This window comes from Camellia sinensis, chromosome 9 (genome assembly GCF_055761805.1).
Source record: "Camellia sinensis isolate YWXY chromosome 9, ASM5576180v1, whole genome shotgun sequence".
Classification (NCBI taxonomy): domain Eukaryota; kingdom Viridiplantae; phylum Streptophyta; class Magnoliopsida; order Ericales; family Theaceae; genus Camellia; species Camellia sinensis.
The window spans coordinates 32,210,859-32,224,378 of record NC_138969.1 but is presented as its reverse complement, the minus strand read 5'-3'; the positions used below and the strand labels follow the sequence as shown (position 1 = coordinate 32,224,378).

At 29.1% G+C, this 13,520-nt stretch overlaps 1 protein-coding gene across 1 annotated transcript; it reads left to right on the top strand.

The window, feature by feature from the left end:
- Positions 1 to 4,944: 4,944 nt before the first annotated feature.
- Positions 4,945 to 12,805, top strand: LOC114265588 (subtilase family protein). Its single transcript, XM_028206411.2, has 9 exons — positions 4,945 to 5,272; positions 5,351 to 5,543; positions 5,714 to 5,896; positions 6,508 to 6,619; positions 8,200 to 8,761; positions 8,882 to 8,982; positions 9,532 to 9,889; positions 10,608 to 10,821; positions 12,119 to 12,805. The coding sequence occupies exons 1-9, from the start codon at positions 5,114 to 5,116 to the stop codon at positions 12,658 to 12,660; spliced, it is 2,424 nt and encodes an 807-aa protein (XP_028062212.2). The 5' UTR covers positions 4,945 to 5,113; the 3' UTR covers positions 12,661 to 12,805.
- The last annotated feature ends 715 nt before the right edge of the window (positions 12,806 to 13,520 follow it).

Genomic DNA, 13,520 nt, shown 5'->3' with positions numbered 1-13,520 from the left:
TTGTATCTCCAAAATCTATTGTTCATTTTTTAAAAACTTCACAAGTACAACGCACAAGAAAAAAGTAGTAGCGGCAATGAATAACTAAAAAATCGACATAAAGAGTGATGTTTTATGATGCAAATGAAGTTCACACATTTTTTTTTTTTTTTTGAGAAATATTTTATCAATCGAGAAGAGTAATTGGAACACATTCTCAAGTTTGAAAGAAGTTTTTGTTCAGTCCCATTTATTTTTCATTATATTTTTTCTTCAATTATATTAACTTATGCGTTTCATTTTGTTGTGTAATATAAGAACACTCGATTTAAATTCAAATATAACTAAACTTAATTATGTAACTCTATAACATTTTTACTTACATTTTTATTTATTTTTTATTTGAGATCTGCATAGATTTAAATTTGTTTCTTTGTATATAAGTATGTAAAAAAATTCTACACAAAGGAACATCTCAAGCAAATGGATCTTAAATTCCTTAATAAATATACGAATAAACAACTTTGTTTTCAACTCATATAGTCGTTATATATATAACAAAAACAAATTATAAATAGGGTCTTTTGGACCCATTTGAAAAACAAAAGCTCAATATACATATTTTTTTTATTTAATTATTATTTAATAGTTAATTTCAATTACATTATTGAATGTCATGTAATTTATAAACAGACTGAATTCAATCAATAAAAGTTTGATTAATTTTTTATAAATAAATTTATTATTCAACTATGTTGTGCCGAAATTATAAACACATTACATATTTATAATCAAAATTTTAAAACTTAATTTAAATAAATATATTTTATGTATTTAGAGAAAAAAAATCATACAATTTTTTTTTTCCCTATGATTGTTAAATTTTATATTCACGTGCATAACACTTGTCATTGCCAAATAAACATTCAAGTCATGAGCATTTTATGCTTAAAACCTTATTATTTAAAATGAATGATTATATTATCATATAACACAAATTAAAATAAAACTAACTATGATTTTGAAAAGAAAAGTGATGTTATTTTTATTTATTATTTAGTAACTTCAAAATACAAAAATTACTAAAATTTATTGACACAACAAAATTTATTGACACAATAATATTATCATATAACACAAAGTAAAAATAAAACTAACTAAGATTCTAAAAAGAAAAATGATGCTATTTTTTTATTTAATAGCTTCAGAATACAAAAACAGTTGAAATTTATAGGTTATTGACACAAAACAAAATTAAGAAATAAAAAGGTGATCCCTTGATTTTTTTTATTTTTTATTTTTTAATTAAGTAGCTTTAGAATACAAAAAATGTTAAAAATTATAAGTAGTAGATACAAAATAGAGCTAAAATTTGTATAATAAGATATCATAAATGCTTATTTTTTAAATATACAAAATTTAAATTTTAAATAATTATACGTGGTATTTAACTCTTTTCTAGTTTTTAACTTATTACATCTCAGTACTTATTTTTTATATCAAAAATTATAGGTGGTATTTAACTCTTTTCCAGCCAACCCTTTGGCGTGAGCTCTCAAATGATTGGGTGTTGCTCTTGGTGCCAACCTAATTGGGATGAAGGGTAGCACTATGATGCTTGATGCTCTTCGCCCTTGCTTTATCGATATAATCCGTTTATTGATATCAACAAAGTTGTTTCCTTTTGCTTATCCAAAAAAAAAAAAGTACTTATTTTTTATATATATATTTTTTTTTTACAAATTTTAAAAAATTATAAGTAACATTTCACTTTTGTCCAATTTTTAAACTATTACTCTCTTTTGTTTCTTCTATTATAAGAATTATATTAGATTTTTTTTTATGTTTATCTTATTTTATTTTTGAATTTTAAAATTTCAGCTTGTTTTTTTTTTTTTTTTTTTCAATCTACATTTAATGTTTACTAAATTTCTCTTTACCTCATTTTTCTAGGATTTATTTAATTTTCTTTTTCTATATTCTTATAGTTTATCTTCAAATTTAAACTTGATTTTTTTGTCTTTATCTTATATTTGCAGAATCCACTTTTACTCTTGATTTTCAATTCAGTTTATTTCTAATTTTCTTTTTCTATATTTTTATAGTTTATCTTTAAATTTAAACTTAATGTTTTTTTTTTAATCTTTATCTTATATTTATTGAATTTCAGTATCTTCAACCCACTAGACATATAATGCTTGTTAGTCAAAATGTCTAGTATGACTCACTTTTTTCAACTCCAGTGCATTGTGATTAGGCATTTTAGCTCAACTTACATTCACTAGCTACATATAGTTAGCCTTCAAGGCTAGGCAAATTGTATTTAATCATTTGAATCATTTTCCTCCATCTTTGTTGTTGATGTGGCATTTTATAAAGTTAATAGTATTTGGATGAATAGTTAAAATAACGAGTATGGTTAGGGTAAACATAAAATAGTTGATAGGCAAAATAAAATATATATTTTATAGTAATGTTTAGATAGGTAAAATGTCTATTATCATTGGAAATGCTCTTAGGTGCTGCTTGATAAATTTGAAAGTTGAAAACTGAAAATTAAGTATTGAAAATTGAATAGTGAAATTTTTAACCTGAAAAATTGTTTGATAAAAATTTAAGTGCTTAACTAAAAATAAATTTTTTAATATGTGTAAGATTAAATTTAAAATTTATTATTTTTAAATTATATATTTCAATTTTTATATTGTGATGGTGATAGTAGTGGTGGTGGTGGCGGTGGTGATGGTGGTAGCGGTGGTGGCAGTGGCAGACATGGTGGTGGTGGTGGTAGCAGTATCAATGGTAGTGGTGATAGTGGTAGAGATAGTGGCGGCGGTGGCATGGTGGTGGTGGTGGCGGTGGCGGCGATAGTGATGGCATTGGTAATGGCAGTGGCATGATAATGGTGGTGGTGGTGGTAGTGGTGGCGGTGAGGGTAGTGGTGACGATGGTGGTGGCATGGTAGCGGTAGTGACGGTGATGGTGGTAGTAATAGTAGTAGTGGTGTTAGTATAGTAGTAGTGGTGGTGGTGGTAGAATTAGTAGTAAGTTTATAATAGTTTATACTGACACTTATGTTTAGTATTATAAATTTAGTCAAAATTAAGTAAGTTTCATATGACTTAAATTTTTTTCAAATTTTAGATTACATTTTAAAAGACACTTAAATTTTTAAGTGATATCAATTGTGGTTATCAAATAAACTTAATTGATTATTATTTAATACATTCAATTTTAAGTGCAGAATCATATTATCAAACATCCCCTTACTCTTCCTTTTCAATATTGAGTTTATCTGATTGACTGTATTTAAAATAAAAAAAATTATTATTATTTTTTTTAATTAATCCTGCATATCTATATAAACATAGTGAATCACTTAAATCTATTATTTAAATACCTATCTAAATTAATATTATAATATTTAATTTTTTTAATATATTTAATATTATTTACATTTTATTAATTGTCTGGAGTACGAATTTTACGCTAATTTTTTTAAATGTAAAGAATCTACATGTACAATTGACGTTTGCTTCGCGAACCCATATAAAATGTGAAGAAAAAGTTAAATTAATCTGTGATATATAGCAATCTTCCAAACTAAAATTGCTCTATCAAAACATTATCTTTTGAAAAAAAAAACAGGGGGCATATTTTTTCCATTCAAATGCAATCCCATTGGGTCAAAAAAAGCGATAGATGTATTTTAGGGTATGTGGTCCCATAAAATATATAAAGTTTGTTTTGAAGGATCATGATTGAGAAAATTCAGGTAACTTATCTCCATCCAAATAGGAATCGTTAAATTAGCAAAACCTTTATCTCTCCGAAAATAGTTAAAACTTGCATTTTTATCTTTTAAAATTCGATCATTTTCTTCCTTCGATCATTAAAGAAATAAAATTTTCTCATTTAGTTCCTAAATTATTAGATTCTTCTCATTTTGATTTAAATTCTAACAACCATTATACTTGTAACGAAAAATACTATATGGATTAAGTTGACTTAGTCCCAGCGTACATCTAGTGATAATTCATGGAAATAGAATAAATTATACTTTTACACCTAAAAGTATAGACCTTTACCCACTTTTATTTATTTATTTATTTTTATATGTAAGGTATCCTGAATTAGCGTGTGCATATCATACTACCTTTGTCCATTTTAGTCCTTGAAGAAAATGATTATCCCATTTGATCCCTAACCCCCAAAAATAAAAATAAGGAAATAAATATTTTCCCACAATTGCAACCAACCTCATTATCCATACTGTTATTAAAAGTGAACATCTCATTTGGTGTTCATAAATTTCCTCCTCTTTATTTGCCAAGCAGCATTCTCTTCTTGTGACAAATATCGATTTCTCTAAATGTCGATTTCTCCATTCAAAAGAAAACAAATAAAAAATAGTAGGAAAAAGAGGGATACAAGACGTTATGATCATTGACATAATAAAGAATACTTTCACTATGTAAATGACATATACAACATATTTTCAATTCAAAATTAAAATTTATATTTTAAATACACCTATCTCTTGCTCTATAAAAATGTAACCTCACAACACATGAACTTTCACTTCTTTTTTTTGTTTCTCCCAATGTCCTCTTTTCTATGCATGATCACAACCTAGAGCATACGATCGTATTTTTCATTTCGATCCAATATGAAGTTGATGTTTTAGATTCGGTAGGTTTGGAGATGAATTTTGGGGTGGAGCTGGTTTTGGATTAGATTGGATTTGAATTTGGATTTAGAGATCAAATGGAAAAACTTTAGAAAAATTTTAATTTTTTAGTGACCAAAGTAGAAAACTTAAATATTTAAATTTATAAATTGCCTCTTAATCGTGACGAATTGGACCAACATAAGAAAAGACAAATAGTTTAAGGACTAAACTCAAACCAAGAAACAGCTATACTTTTGGGAATAAAATATTAATTTAGTCCATTTTATTTCATTGGTATGAAAAGGGAGATTCAATCGACCCTTAAATTTTCATTTAATTACTTTTCATATTTAAAAAAATACAGTTCGCCCATCAAAATTTTAAGACCCTTGCAATTATTTAGGCCTAAATGATTACAGAAGAGAAAACTCTTCCAACTCAGAAATTAAAGGATAAACCATAATGCACCCGATATTTCTATATATCCATCTCATGATCTTATATATCCCTCCCATGATTCTACGCATCATGCCATCATCAACTATGAAGATAGCTCCAGTTTTCTCTCTCCTCCTCCTCCTTCTTCTTCTCCCTCTCTTAGCCTCATGTGTTGAACAACAGGTTTCCGCTTTTCTTTTCTGTATATTTATTTATTTATTTATTTATGTTACATGACAAAATGTTGTATGATTGTTACAGGTATATATAGTATACTTTGGACAACACAGTGGAGAGAAAACATTGGATGAAATCGAATCAAACCATCACTCTTATCTTATCTCTGTCAAGAAATCTGAGGAAGAAGCCAAGGCTTCCCTTGTTTACAGTTACAAGAACAGTATCAATGGATTCGCTGCTGTGCTCACCCCTGATGAAGCCTCAAAACTATCTGGTAATAAATTACATCTTATAAGAAACAAAAAAGTAAAAAAATTCTCTCCCAATTATAGTTTTTTTAAAACCACGAGGCGACAGCTATAAAGTGAGGTCTACAGAGGCCAAGTCACAATCCTCTATCTCATTGTTTTTTGTTTTTGTTTTTAATTTAATTATTGGTGACAGAATTGGAGGAAGTGGTATCAGTGATTAGAAGCCACCCAAGAAAGTACTCATTGCAGACTACAAGATCATGGGAATTTGTGGGTTTAGAAGAAGGAGTGCAATTGCACAATTTTGTGAAGAAAGATGACTTGTTGTTCAAGTCCAGATATGGCAAAGGAGTCATTGTTGGCCTCTTGGATAGTGGTAACAATCCTCCTATCCCTACATTCCTCCATTTAAATAATGATAATTTAATATATATATATATATATATATATGGGCAAATAACATCCATAGTGCTTACATTTTATTGTTTGCATTATTTTGGTTCTTACCGTTTCAATTGGTTCGATTTTAATCTTTAATTTAAAATTTTGAGTTAATTTAGTCCAATTGATAATAGGCTTTTGATAGAAAATAGTAAAGTCAATGAATTGATCAAATTTATAATTTTAAGCATAACACATGCCGTTTAGGTGTGTATTTATTGGATTAATTTAAAACAAAGTAAAATTATTCAGTATCAAAATTGAGCTATTTAAAATTAAAAAGACCAAAATAATACAAAATTTCAAATACAAAAACTAGTAATATAATTTACCCTAATATATATATATATATATATATATAATAGTATCAACTAATATTTAAAATATTACCATCTATATTACATAGTGCACATATTTGACCTTTTAATTTTCATATTACATATCTGGTTGTGGAATGTATATATATAGTAATTTATTTATTTATTGGTAGAAAGAAAAGAAATTTTATCAAATTTGATTGTGTTGTTTGGGTGATTACAAATGTAGGTGTGTGGCCAGAATCAAAGAGCTTCAGTGATAAAGGGATGGGACCCATTCCAAAATCATGGAAAGGAATCTGCCAGAGTGGCCAAGCTTTTAACTCATCACACTGTAATAAGTGAGTCTATTTATATGTATTGTAACATATAGACTATAGTTTCCTTGATCCTCCTTATTTGCTTCTCACATGGTAGGTGGTGAGGTTGTGTTTAAATTATAAATTTAAATAGAGATTAAAAAAATTATAAAATGTTGGTGAGATAGAAATAAAAATATAATTACAATTTAGTTTTTATTTTTTATTTTTTTTCTTTTTAAATTTTTATTTAAATTTATGATTCAAATATAGTTTAAGCTTTTATATTCTCACCACCAAAAAAAAAAAAGTTAATTATATTAGTATTTGTGCATTTTTATTAAAATCAAACTTTGACTCTTTCATTTTTAATTGTGACAGTTAATACTTTACATTTTAAATCACTTTGACTCATCCATCTAATATAAGATTTTAATGAAAGTGTAAAGATATTAACGAGATAACAAAAATGTAACATATGGTTCACATTACAAGTTCTATTAACTTTATTTATGTTAGATGGACGAAAGAATAATATTATTACTTGATTTAAAATATAAAAAGTTGATTGTCACAATTTAAAATGAAGAATCAAGGTGAAATTTTGGTAAAGGTGATGCTAATTGTAGTAAACCCCACAAAAAAATATTTAAAAATGATGGGTTATTCCAAAGAAGGTATTGGTTTAAAGGGTAAATTATCAATAACTTCTATTTTTAGAACTTATTACCCATTAAGTTCTATTGATAAATTTATCAGTCTCTTTTATTTTTATGAATAAATTTATAGTGATAAATTTATTAGTTATGATTTGTAAATAAATAAATTTACTTAATAGAACTAATTGGTAAATACGCTTTATTCAAATTAAATGTATTTCATAATACCAAAGAAGGCATTTTCATAAAGTGGGAAGCATCAAATTGTCCTCTTCATGCTGTCCTGTATTATGCCTTTACATGCAACAATTATTCGGATTGGTAACAATTAACTATTTGTATTATGTCTTTACATGCAACAATTATTATGTCTTTACATGCTGCCCTTAGCTTCTACATTTAATTATTGTTTTCAAAAATAATTTCACAAGCACAAATCTTTAACCACCAAGGATCGTCTAGAGTATTTTTTTTCTAAACTTTTCTAAAGTAGTGATTGTGTGGTTGAGATTTAATGCTGAAAAATTGATGTGACTTGTCATTAAATCTCAACCATACAATGCACCACTCTAGTAAACTTTAAAAAAAAAAAAAACTCTAGAGGATCCTTACTCATCTTTTACGGCTCAACCATGATGGCTTTGGTTACCGATTCATATTTTTATTCCATATCATTTAATTCATACCTTGACTTTCTCAAATTATATTATACAATATAATAATTAGAGTTTTTATAAATTACGAAAAGTGTATATCAGTTTTGTCACCAGTCAATGAATATGAAATTTAGTGAGATTCACAACATTATTTTAATAAATAAATTAAAAAAAACAATGAGTTGGATACAAATTTCGCCACCCCTATTTCTAAATCGCATAAACCAAACACAAAATGTTCAAGAACAACATCTCACTCCACAACTAAATTTAATAATGTGTTGCATTTTTTTTTTTCTTTTTGCAGGAAGTTAATTGGAGCTAGATACTACCTAAAGGGCTATGAGAAATACTATGGTAGTCTAAATACTTCACTAGACTACCGGTCTCCCCGCGACAGGGACGGCCATGGCACTCACACAGCATCAACCGTTGGAGGTCGGAGAGTGAAAAATGTCTCCGCCCTCGGTGGTTTTGCTCGTGGCACTGCCTCGGGTGGTGCACCACTCGTACACCTCGCGATATACAAAGCTTGTTGGGCAATTCCGGGCCAAGAGAAAGTAGATGGGAACACATGCTTCGCCGAGGACATGTTAGCGGCTATTGACGATGCCATTGCCGATGGTGTTAATGTGCTAAGCATATCGATTGTGACGGATGAGCCTACTTTTTATACCCATGATGGCATTGCAATTGGAGCTCTTCATGCTATCAAGAAAGAGATTGTGGTCGCGTGTAGCGCAGGAAACAATGGCCCTGCCCAATCGACGTTGTCTAATCCGGCTCCATGGATCATCACTGTGGGTGCTAGTAGCGTGGACCGAGCTTTCATAGCACCTCTTGTGCTAGGAAATGGCAGGGAATTTGAGGTAAATATTTTTTTAAATTGATTTTTTTTCTCAAGTTAATGTTACAAACACGGATTACTCTGATTCATTATCAGACAATCATTTAATTAAAGACCTCGTATGTTCTTGCCAATGTACTAGGGACAAACAGTAACTCCATACAAGCTGAAGGAGAGAATGTACCCACTAGCTTATGCAGCACAAGTAGTTGCACCCAACGTGCCCAAAAATTATATCGCGGGGTAATCTTTCTTCTTCGTTGTTTTAAATTTTAGGACAAATTACATTTAACCGTTATAATTTAATTTCTGTGTCAACTTAACCCTATTACATGTTTTAGCTAAAAAGTCAGAAAGTCAAAAAGTTACTATAAGTTATCGCATCATTTTCTTTATATTATTTCGTAAAAAGTCAAAAAACTATTAAAATAGCATATTCTCAAACGAGGCTTTAGTCCTTATAGTTCCAATTGCATCAATTTTACTCTTGAACTTTTTATATTGTGTCAATTCAATCTAATTTATAACACTCTTTAGAAATTATATTGAAATCAAAGTGCAAAATAATCCATTCACTCTTCTCAAAATTATTTAAGGATTTTCATCCAATTTGAAATGTTCTATTCCTTTTTTAATGGACTATTTTGCCTTGCATTCTACCCAATTTTTTTGACCGATATTATTAATTGAATTAAATTAAAATAATAGACAAATTATAGAGGTTGCATGTATAATTACCATTTTTTTTTTTTCGATACTTGGGCAAATTTTAGTGATAAATATTTTTTCCAGGCAATGCCTACCCAATTCTCTTTCACCTAAGAAAGCCAAAGGGAAGATTGTGTTGTGTTTGAGAGGAAATGGGACTAGAATTGGAAAGGGCATGGAGGTGAAAAGGGCTGGTGGTGTTGGTTTCATCCTAGGAAATGTTCCGGCGACTGGAGCCGAAGTGGTGGTCGATGCTCATGTTCTTCCTGCCACCGCAGTGGATTCAGACGCCGCAATCAAAATTCTCAAATATATCAATTCATCTATAAGACCGACGGCATATATTAATTCGGCAAGGACGGTGTTACATCGACAACCTGCACCGTTCATGGCCGCCTTCTCTAGTAGGGGTCCAAATACAATTACGCCTAACATTCTCAAGGTAATAAATGAAACGATTTCAGTAATGTCACATATTCATAAATTTTTCATAGAAAGACAATGTCATGAAAGCATTGTCGCCAGAATTGCACTTTGAATTTTTCTATGAAAATTTTACGAGTCAATTTTTTGAAATTTTCTCAAAATAGATGAAAACTAATTTGGCCTCAAATACTCATTATTTTTACATGATTGTATCTTTTGGGGGGTTAGAAATAATTTTTTTTTAATTCAAACAAAAATCTTTTTGGTGTATATGCTTGTCAAACTAGTTTTTACTTATTTTATTTTTTAAAAAAATTAAAAACAGATCTTGAAAATGAATCTAATTTCCAAGAAATTAATTGTTTTCTTATTTCATCCTCATTTCCCAAAATGTATATATATATATATATATATTATTTTACCTCTATAGTTTGATCAAAAATTTTCAATTTGAATAATTTGATCCCCATACTTTAAGCCATTTTCAATTTAATCATTCTATCTAAATTTTCGTTAATTTTTTTTATGTGTACTCTTCAAAAGATTGACTAGTGAACTTGAATAAAAAAGCCAAACTAAAATTGGATTTAAAATATAGAATTGTTCTAATTAAAACAATAGGACCAAAGTAAAATTTAATTCAAACTATACAGGGTTAAAGTGACATTTACCTTACTTTTTAACATATGAATTCCATGCATTGATATTGCTTTTTTCACTTTTACTTTTTACAGCCTGATATCACTGCCCCAGGGCTCAACATATTAGCAGCATGGAGTGAAGCATCATCCCCTACAAAACTGTCAAGTGATCATAGAGTTGTCAAATATAACATTCTTTCTGGTACTTCCATGTCTTGCCCTCACGTTGGTGCTGCAGCTGCCCTTCTCAAAGCCATACACCCTACTTGGAGTAGTGCTGCCATTAGATCTGCTCTTATCACCTCAGGTACACTTGTGCATGGCATCGGATTCTCTGTCTCTATTCTTTTTTTCTGTTTTCCGAAACACTGTATCCACCACTCATTGTGTGAATTTCAAATTAACAGATAGTAATGGCTGTATTTGGTTTTAATCTTTTAGAAAAAATTTTGTTTTTCGTATTTTTTTATTTTTACCGAATATTTTTAAAGTAAAATTTTAAGTAATTTTTTTACTTTTGTAGATGCACCTTACTCAGATGTATCTAAAAAGTAAAATATTTTTAAAAAATCAATAAATACACAAGAATACGAAAAATGTACTGAATTTTCTTTTTCTTTTTTGTATTTTTGGTATTTAGTGAATTTTTTAAAGATTTTTTTTCACAAACATTATACTTTTTAAATGTATTTATGTTAGGTGTATCTAAAAATTAAAAAAAAATACTTAAAACTATTAAAAAAAATTAATGAAAATGAAAAAAACACGAAAAATAAAAAGTTTTAACTTTTGAAAAGTGAATTAAGAATTCACAAACCAAACAAGGTGAATGGTTTTGGCACATCACGTGGAGGATGAGGGATCTTTTATCCCTAAATTATTATGTCCTAATTCAGCCTCTCGGTTATAGAATCATGTGACAAATTCTTCTGAGCACAACTTTTTTTTACAAAGAAATAAGTTACATTTTTAATTATAATGAAATAATAGAAGAAAACTAGTCTCCCAAGAAAAGAACCAGAAATTTTTTTTTTTTGGTGGTATAGATTTAAGTTTCTTGTTGTGGGAACACGTCTTCAATGAATCTTGTTTGTAAATTTAAAATTCTAAGTTTTTTTTCTTGATTTTTTTTTTCTAGGTACGTAATATTGCTAGAAATAATATTAATTAGTATCATTTTTTTTGTATAACATGAGCTATAAGTAATAAAAATGAAAAAAAAAAATGTTACATTTTCTGACTATATTCCATCTTTCATTCTTTAAGCACATTTTTGCATAGAAATGAGTAATATTTTCAAGTATGATGAAACTATCATATTTCATGCAAATTTACAACATGTCACTAATAAAAAATAGGGAAGTAATTCAGACCCCCTCCAATCACCACCCCACTATCCCACACACATGTGGCGGTTGGTGATTGGGAAAGAAGGAAAAAAAGAAAAAGAAAAAAGAAAAACTGGCCAATCAGAGAGAGAGGGAGTCAAAGGAGGTGCCTCCTTGAGGGGGTGCAACTCATTTTCCTAAAAGATAATATATTATATGTCATTGATTTTTTGTCATATGTCATTGATTTTTTGTCACGGTTTTATCTTAATGCAGCGGGGCTAAGAAATAACATGAAAGAGCTAATAACAGATGAAACCGGTAATCCAGCTAATTCCTTCCAATATGGTTCCGGCCACCTTAGGCCGACAAAGGCAGCAGATCCGGGACTCGTCTACGACGCCACCTACTCGGACTACCTCCTCTTCCTCTGCAGCAATGGTGTTAAAAATCTCGACCCATCATTCAAATGCCCAAAAGAATCACCCTCAACAAACAATCTCAACTACCCATCTCTTGCAATCTCCAAACTCAATGGCACAGTGACTGTCAAGAGAACCGTCACGAATGTCGGTGGCGGCAAGAGTGTGTACTTTTCTAGGGTTAAGCCGCCTATGGGGTTCTCCGTCAAGGTCTCGCCGAGTATTTTGTTTTTCAAACATGTTGGGCAAAAAAAGAGCTTCACAATAAGGGTTAAAGCAGAGAATGAGGCTGAGATAGAAGGCTCAATGGGCAAAAATGAGTACTCATTTGGATGGTATACTTGGACTGATGGAGTTCATATTGTTAGAAGTCCCATGGCAGTGTCATTGGCGTAGTTGGCTATTTAACTTTTATTTATTTTTTATTTCAAAGTATATATTACAGGTGGAATTGTAGGACAAGAGAGAGTTTTCAATTCTATTGAATAATCGGAAGGGTTGTTGAGGTAATGAAAGAAAAAAATGTCGTAGGGTTTTTAAAGCTTGTTTCTATCTTTTTTAACTCTGTTTGGTTTGAAATTTTCCAAAATTAGTTTTTTTGAATTGTTAATCTGTATTTTTTTAATGAATTTTTTAAATATTTTAATCATTTTTTTTAGTTTTAGAATCACTTAATCTAGATTTTTTTTAACGACTAGGTATCCAGAGCAGCTTACGCGACTAAATTTTTTAGTTTTTACCTTCAATTAATCTAGATACAATTAAAATGTACAAATTTTGTATATATTTTTTTAAAAAATTCATTGAATGTAACAAAATACAAAATTATATTAAATTTATATTTTTTTTTTCAATGAAATTGAAAGACTTGCGCACAAATTTCATACTTTTTGAGGGGATCTAAAAAGTAAAAAAAAAAAAAAAAATTAAATGTTAAAAAACTACTAAAAAAAAATAACAAAATACGAATTAAAAACTCAAAAAAAATATTTTTTAAAAGCTCCAAACCAAACTGAGTGGCATTGTCAAAAAGGGATCGATTATGCAATCCTGTGATTGTGATCTTGTGATAATTACATGATTTAGATGCTAAGTGCTAACATTTAAATCCTACTAACTAACATTACAGTTATTTCCTCCTCGCCCAAAAATTAATTACTCAAAAATTCATTTACTTTTTACTTGGGAGCACATTGTTTTGGACTTGGTTTATGAGTTGGGTTGAAGACTAGCCCAATCCTAGCGTGAAGCCCAAT

Coding starts and splice junctions, on each gene's coding strand:
- LOC114265588 (XM_028206411.2), top strand. CDS start 5,114: ATGCACCCGATATTTCTATATATCCATCTCATGATCTTATATATCCCT. Junction 5,273..5,350: donor CCTCATGTGTTGAACAACAG/GTTTCCGCTTTT, acceptor TGATTGTTACAG/GTATATATAGTATACTTTGG. Junction 8,983..9,531: donor CCCAAAAATTATATCGCGGG/GTAATCTTTCTT, acceptor TATTTTTTCCAG/GCAATGCCTACCCAATTCTC.